This window comes from Siphateles boraxobius, unplaced genomic scaffold, assembly GCF_051911475.1.
Source record: "Siphateles boraxobius isolate OS27281-9 unplaced genomic scaffold, OSU_SipBor_1 11, whole genome shotgun sequence".
Taxonomy (NCBI): domain Eukaryota; kingdom Metazoa; phylum Chordata; class Actinopteri; order Cypriniformes; family Leuciscidae; genus Siphateles; species Siphateles boraxobius.
In genome coordinates, this window is record NW_027508711.1 from 4,862,501 (window position 1) to 4,870,000 (window position 7,500).

Below are 7,500 nucleotides of genomic sequence, written 5' to 3' on the forward strand. Positions count from 1 at the left end.
CTTTTGTGACCTACTGTAAAAAAAAAGCTAATCCTAAAATAAATAAATAAAGTAAAAACATATTTAGATACCTGCAATTATGGAAGTTTATTTCTGCCACTGAATAAAACAATATAAAAGATAATTGCGACTTTTTAATCTGACAATTCTGACTTTTTTCCTCCGAATTGTGAGATATAAAGTCATAATTGTGAGTAATAAAGTCAGAATCGCAAGATATAAAGTCGCAATTACCTTTTTAATGTTTTATCCGAAGGCGGAAACAAGGTTCCATATATATGTTAAAGCTTCAATTTAGGTTTCACTTTACATTTTTAATGACTCATAATAATTCCATCCATTTGCGTATTAAATAACCCTGAAAAGATATAATAATATATTATTATAAATAAATTATATTTCTTGAATTACATGAAAGCATAAAACTAATATTTCATACAAATATTTAATATTTATACTAATATATTTCATATCCATTTGAAATATTATAAATCACATTAGCAATATGTTAGTAACATGTTAGTTGATTCTGAAGGAGAGAAATCTGTCAATATAAATCCTCTCAGTAAGTCTGTTTGAGAATCCCAAACTTCAGAAATTTCCGCATACTGTATGAATTTGTGCAATGTCCTGTTAAACGCGTCATCTCTATGCATGTCTGTTCATGCTGTGTTTGTAATAATATGTGTATGAATATCGGTTTACCCCAGGACCTTTCAGAAGTCCTAACATAGTGTCAGTTTTGTTTGTCCCGTATTTTTAAGAAATGATCCCCCCAGGCAGTAATATTTCATGCCTGGCTGTTTTTGTTAGTAAGGAAGACATCTGTGTTCCAGTCTCACAGTCAGAGAGAACTGACTTAACAGATCCATAACAAATTTCTATCTGAATGTTTACTCTTCACAACAGGATGTTTAGCGGGTCGTTTGCATGAGTTTCACGCAGCTCGCTCACAGCAGGAGATGTGTGTTAGTCATTCGTGTCCTTCACGCCTATGCAGGAAACAATGACACCTTTCACCTTTACTGAATAACAGTCATTTTGATAGAATTACAGCAGTTTCAAAAACAAAATATAGTCTCATATTAGATGAAGCACTTTTTTTTTTTTAGAAACAAATGCAAATAAACAAAAAACATGTAATTAGGATAGCGAAATATATAATCAACTTAATCTTCAACAGAGTAGAAAATGCATCCCATATCTTTTTTTGTTGACGTCAAATGCTGTGCGTCAAATCAAGCTCTTTTTGGTGCATTATTGGTGTTTTATCATATGTATGTTTGTTTTTAGGATTTTTTTGATTTGGTATTGTGTTAGATTGCAACTTGTAAAGCTGGGCCTTGAAGCCAAACCAGTTGAGAACTTTTTAAGAGGAAGTTGAGCTCTCTGACCTGCATGATAAGGGGGCTATAATTAAATTGTGTGAGTGTGTGTGTGTGCGCTGGTAAAATGAATGCCACAAAGATGAATGCAATATCTGAAATCCTTGTCCTTGTGCGGACATTTTTTGGTGAGGAAAACAGCTTATAAATCATACCAAGTGATATTTTTATGAAAATGTAAAAAAATGTAAATGCCGAAAGTTTTCTGTGATGGGTTGGTTTAGGGGTAGGGTTAGTGTAAGGAAGTAAAATATACCGTTAGTATTATGGAAAGTCCCCATAAAACATGGAAACCCAACGTGTGTTTGTGTGTGTGTGTGTGTGTGTGTGTGTGTGTGTGTGCATGCGGATATGTGTAGGTGTGCAACAATGCATGTTTTGGAAAAGAATTACTAAAGTCACATCTACATGCAGAATTGGTCTTTTGTAGGAAACAGGAAAGCATCATTCTCATGTGTTTTTCACCTTTGATACATATTTGATTTGCTCCTACAACTGCGTCACTCTTGCGCTAATGGACTGCACCGCAGTAACCCATAACCACAGGAAGACAAAACACTGATGGAAAGTGGAAACAGATGTTCGAATCAAATGACTTTCAGTTGTCTTCTGGATCTCTGGTCATCTGAAGGGGAAAGATCAGAACTGTGACCTCTATTCTTGTGTAATCTCTCACTGAGATAGCGGTAAAACAAGATATTAGCTTGAATCCATTAACTAAGCTAAAATTGTTCTGTTAGATCAACAGGTCTTTTAACTTTTAGAAATACAAGATGTTTTTGTTTAAGTCACATCTTGATACCAAGTAAGCAATAATTAATTTAATTCTATAAACAAACAAATAAACAAACAAATAAATAAATAAATAAATAAATAAATAAATAAATATCCCATTAAAGAGATACTTCACCCAAAAATTAAAATTAGCCCATGATTTACTCACCATAAAGCCATATGACATTCTTCTTTCAGACGAGTTATATTAAAAAAATGTCCTGGCTCTTCCAAGCTTTACAATGGCAGTGATCGGCTGTATATTTTTTGTCTGTAGAGGATAGAGCAAAACAAAACACCAGTCACGAATTAGAAGTCTAAAACGAGAATTTTTAAAGAGAAATGTCGGTGGAGCTTGAGTTTGTTGACCAGCTCTGTTTGTTTGAACGTCTTTTGACGTAAGTCGACTTGCGAACGGTCGTCTGCCGGAAGTTAGTTATTTTAGTCGATAAAGTTTTAAATATGGATATTTTTTCTTGCATGAACGCATCGCTTTACTTCAGGCCTTTATTAACCCGCCAGAGTCGTGTGGAGCACTTTTATCATGGATGGATGCGCTTTGACTTCAAAAAATATACAGCCGATCACTGCCATTAAAAAAGCTTGGAAGAGCCAGGAGATTTTTTAATATAACTCTGATTGTATTCTCTGAAAGAAGATTGTCATAAACACCTAGGATGGCTTCAGGGTGAGTAAATCATGGGCTAATTTTCATTTTTGGGTGAACTATCCCTTTAAGACTTGTTGGATAGTGAAAAATAGTTTGAGAGTAGGCCTTCATAAACACAAAATAGGCAAAGACAAGTGGGGACGAAGATGATATCATCGGAATGGAACGACACCGCTATTCGAGAGAGCGAGACAGAGAGAGAGAGAGAGAGAGAGAGAGAGAGAGAGAGAGTGAGACAGACTGACTCACACAGCACTTCGCAGCTCTCTCGTGTCGGGCTTCATTTGCATTCCACACACAGACAAACCGTGTTGAGAATTCGCTCGTTTTTAATTGACAAAATTAGACGTCTTTCTCGGCCATGGGGAAAGTTTTTCTTTTCGTTTTGATCACATTCTTTCTTCTGAACGCGATGCAGGCTAAAGGTAAGCAAATCGATTTGTTGGAAACCGTTTAGTTTTGATTCACACTTCAAACAATCCATTGGTCTAAATGTGTGTGTGATTAACGAGAAAACATTCGATTTACAGTAAAAATCCAACACCATAACAAATAGGCTACATCATTCAATCTGATTTTGCGCAAATGATAGAAGTGCTGTATTTGTACACAAGAATTTTAGTGTTTGAGTAGGTCTAATTTTTTCTTAAAGATTTTTTCCGAAATAATCTATAAACATTCAATAAACCACACTAGAACATTTGAGAATTGTTTTATGTTATTTTATTAATATTATATTACTTTTCATAATATATGTATATATATATATATATATATATATATATATATATATATATATATATATATTGTATTATAAAATATACAATCAAGTAAAAAGACATGAACAGCTTTACAAAATAATAAAACAAACACAAAATACTACATAAACCAAAAAGCAAGTCTACAAAATACGTTTTTGAGACTTAAAAACAGACACAGATTGCCCAGATCTAATATGGGAGGCTATTCCATAACATTGGAGCCACTGCTGAATCTCTGTCACCTTTTGTTTTATATCTGGATCTTGGAACAGCCAAGAATCCATGACTAGTATGGAGGACCAGCTCTACCATTTTTAAAAATAAATACAGAACTAAATAAATGCTCAATAAATAAATAAGCATACAATTAATTGCCCCAAAAAATACAATAAAAAAGTAGGTAAAATTAAATTATACAGTGAGACATAAATGTATATATCTCTTTTAATTAGCTTATTATTTTTCATCTTTGTAATAATTACCTTATTTATTTATTGTCCGTTATAATTTTCAACTTTATTTATTAATTACTTATTTTTTAAAGTATTTATTTATGTGCATGTTATAATATTTTTGTCTGTGTTATTCTTCCTTTATATTTTTTTACCCTATTTATTTCTTCAATGCTATTTATTTCTGCCTGTCGTTTTTACATTTCTGTATGCATTTCTGCCTCATTATGCAAATGAGGAGGGGCTGTGTCTTAAGGGGTCAACTTCTGCCAATTGGTTGGTTAGCATTTTACTGCATCCATCGCATCTACATGCCACCGACCACAGTCACAACAAAGATGGCTACCTACGATGAAGTTGTCAGTGAGCTGAGGCATTTAGTAACTGTTTTTGAAAACAATGCTAATGTTATAAGTATTGATTCACAGCAAAAAATGCAAGCTAAGTGCTACACAGGGTGTAAACTCACGGTGCTCTTTGGTTGCTTGGGATAATTATGCTCAAAAACAGAAATTATTCCAAGGCACTCGACTTTGTGTAGAAAAAAAGTTTAAAAAGCCTTTATTAGATCATGGCTTTTAACATTAGAATTGGTGACAGATACACCTACGCGTTGCGGCTATGTGCCTTCGTCAGGGTGTGTGTTACAAACAGATTCACAGGTACATTTTAAGTAGCAATTAATTAATCAAATAGCAAACACCTGGTCACACTATGCAAGGCAACCTGAAGGGAGAAAATTTCTAAAAATGGAAATCACACACATTAGTATCTCACAATAGTATCTCACACATTATGAAGTTAAATCAGACTCAATATATATAAAAAAATAAATAAAAAAACATATACACACACACACATACATATATTCATACATACACATATATGTATATACACACACACACACACACACACACACACACACATATATATATATATATATATATATATATATATATATATATATATATATATATATATATATATATATATATATACACATACATTAATACATACCTATACATACATACACATAAAAAAAGGAAAAAAATATGCACAATTTCATCAATATCTTGAATACGGAATACAGATCAAGATAAACATATCAATATTATATATTCAATGAAATAAGGTATTTTTAAAACAAGTAACAATGATCAAAGTACACTAATCAGTTGATGTATATATCAAATAATACTGCACAAAAAAATAATAATAATAAAAATAAAATAAAAAAAATCACAAAATGGTACAACTTCTAATTCTCCATTTAAGCCTGGAAATGTAGTAGCTTTCAGTGTATAGATCCAGAACGACTCTCTTTGTAATAGCCTGTTAACCCTATCTCCTCCTCTTATGGACTTGGGGACATGTTCAATGCCAATTATCTTCAGTTTACTTGGGCTACCATGATTTGTATCTCTATAATGTATGGCGATAGGGTATAGAGGATTGCAGACTCGAATAGCATTTTTATGTTCTGATAATCGTATCTTTAATTTTCTAGTAGTCATCCCTATGTAAAAGCATCCACATGGACACTCCAACCTATATATCACTAATGAGGTATTGCAATTAATAAAAGATCTTATTTTCAATTCGGAGCCCGAGGTTACATCTCTAAACATTTTAGTCTTAATCATATTATCACAGTGATTACAGTTGCCACACCTGTAATTTCCTGCGCTTAAACTTAACCAGGTATTTGATTTCTTGGATAAAAGATGGCTTCTCACTAATTTATCTTTAATTGTTGGTATCGAGTTATTTAATTGTTGGGATCGAGACACTTTATTTCATCAAAAGATGACGACGAGATATTTTTCCTATTCTAAAGAAGAAGGTGAGAAGATCATTGTTACAGACACACTGTTGAGTCAAGACTATAGACCACAGCATCCAGATTCTAAAAAACTGTGTGTTATGAACTTAAGAGGCATTCGGAAAAAGAATTGAGATTACATCTACATATGGTTACACTATCTGACTATTGGAGAGAAAATATGATCCCAAGAGGACTCAGAATTAAAAAATTTCCTTCATTTGGCCATGGAGATATAGAGTTCAGCCAAAAGTGGGAAGCAATATTGAATAAATGCTCCCAAGACCTTATGCTTCTACTAATTGAAGAAGCAAAAAAACAGAAGACTGAAATGCAAAAACAGATTGTCAAAATCAAACAAGAGTTTACATCAGATGGACATGAAGTGCTTTTTCAATTTGAAGAGAAACTTAAAGAAGATCTAGAACAACTATCCAAAAAGCTCAAGCAAGAAAAATTTGGAAGAGATGAAAATGTTTATAAGGAGGAGAAGGTATACACATGGTCACAATGGAATGTAAAGACTCCTAAAGAGATCAGTGTCTTTTAATTTACCTAGTAGTGACGAAGAACGTTCAGCAGTGGAGACCTCACCTAGAAGAGATTTTTTAGAGAACAAGTCCAGAACAATCCAGAGATTCAGAAGACAGGACAGCGGAAGACGAGACGAGGAAGAAAGAGATCGACCAAGATTCCCAATTCAAGGCAGACATACCAGGAGCCGAACAAAGGAGACGAAGTGATAAACATCTCAAAGGTTTCTTTAGCGGCAAGTTGTATATCCGTTCTGTCAAAAAGTCTGTCTTTTGCCCCAATAAATACAGCTAAAGAATTCCAAACTAAAGTGGACCTATTCAAGTTTCATCGGAGTCTTCAACTGAAAGTTTGGTACTACACTTCTGAAGCAGCTACTCGTACTTATGACAAGAAGGTAAAAAAATGTTAAACCCAAGTCAACATTTATGCCAGGTTCATCTAATCCAACTTTGAATTCCTTCTACAAGAAAGTAATGTATGATATTGACAAGATCTTCACCTCAAAAAAACGAAAACAATACAATTTTTCAAAAGAAGGAGAAGCTTTGAACTGGATTTCATATAACAATGATTTAGTAATAAAAAGAGCGGACAAGGGAGGTGCAGTTGTGGTATTGGGCAGAGATCAGTACATTGAAGAAGCCTTGAGACAACTACAGAACTGTGAGTACTACCAGCACCTGAAATCCAATCCAATAGAAGGAATCAAAAATGAACTGACTGATATTCTATTACATGCTAAAGATGAGGGATGGATCTCAAAAAATGAGTGTGATTTTCTTTTTTGTAAAAATCCTAGGATTCCTACTTTTTATATGCTTCCTAAAATACATAAAAATCTTGAAAATCCGCCAGGGAGACCTATAATCAGTGTAAATGAATCTATTACAGAGCCAGCTTCAAAATTTGTGGATAGCTTTATCAAACCATTGGTTGGTAAACTTCCTTCATTTATTCAGGATACAACTCATGTATTAAATACCATTAGAAAGATTAAAACTAAAGAATCATCTATATTGGTGACAATGGATGTTGAATCACTGCATACAAACATAGATCATAAAGATGGGCTGGAAGCATTATCATACTATCTAGATAT

General features: G+C 33.3%; 1 protein-coding gene across 2 annotated transcripts in view; it reads left to right on the plus strand.

Moving 5' to 3' along the window:
• The first annotated feature begins 2,965 nt into the window (after positions 1–2,965).
• LOC143699164 (proteinase-activated receptor 3) overlaps positions 2,966–7,500 on the plus strand; it is an 11,419-nt gene continuing 6,884 nt past the window's right edge. The window contains exon 1 of one of the 2 annotated variants that reach the window (XM_077194259.1): positions 2,966–3,254. In XM_077194259.1, the coding sequence (XP_077050374.1) occupies positions 3,191–3,254 (64 nt within the window). In that variant the 5' untranslated portion in view covers positions 2,966–3,190. Of the gene's footprint in view, positions 3,271–7,500 lie in introns of both variants that reach the window. The other variant, XM_077194257.1, reaches the window with a different exon arrangement.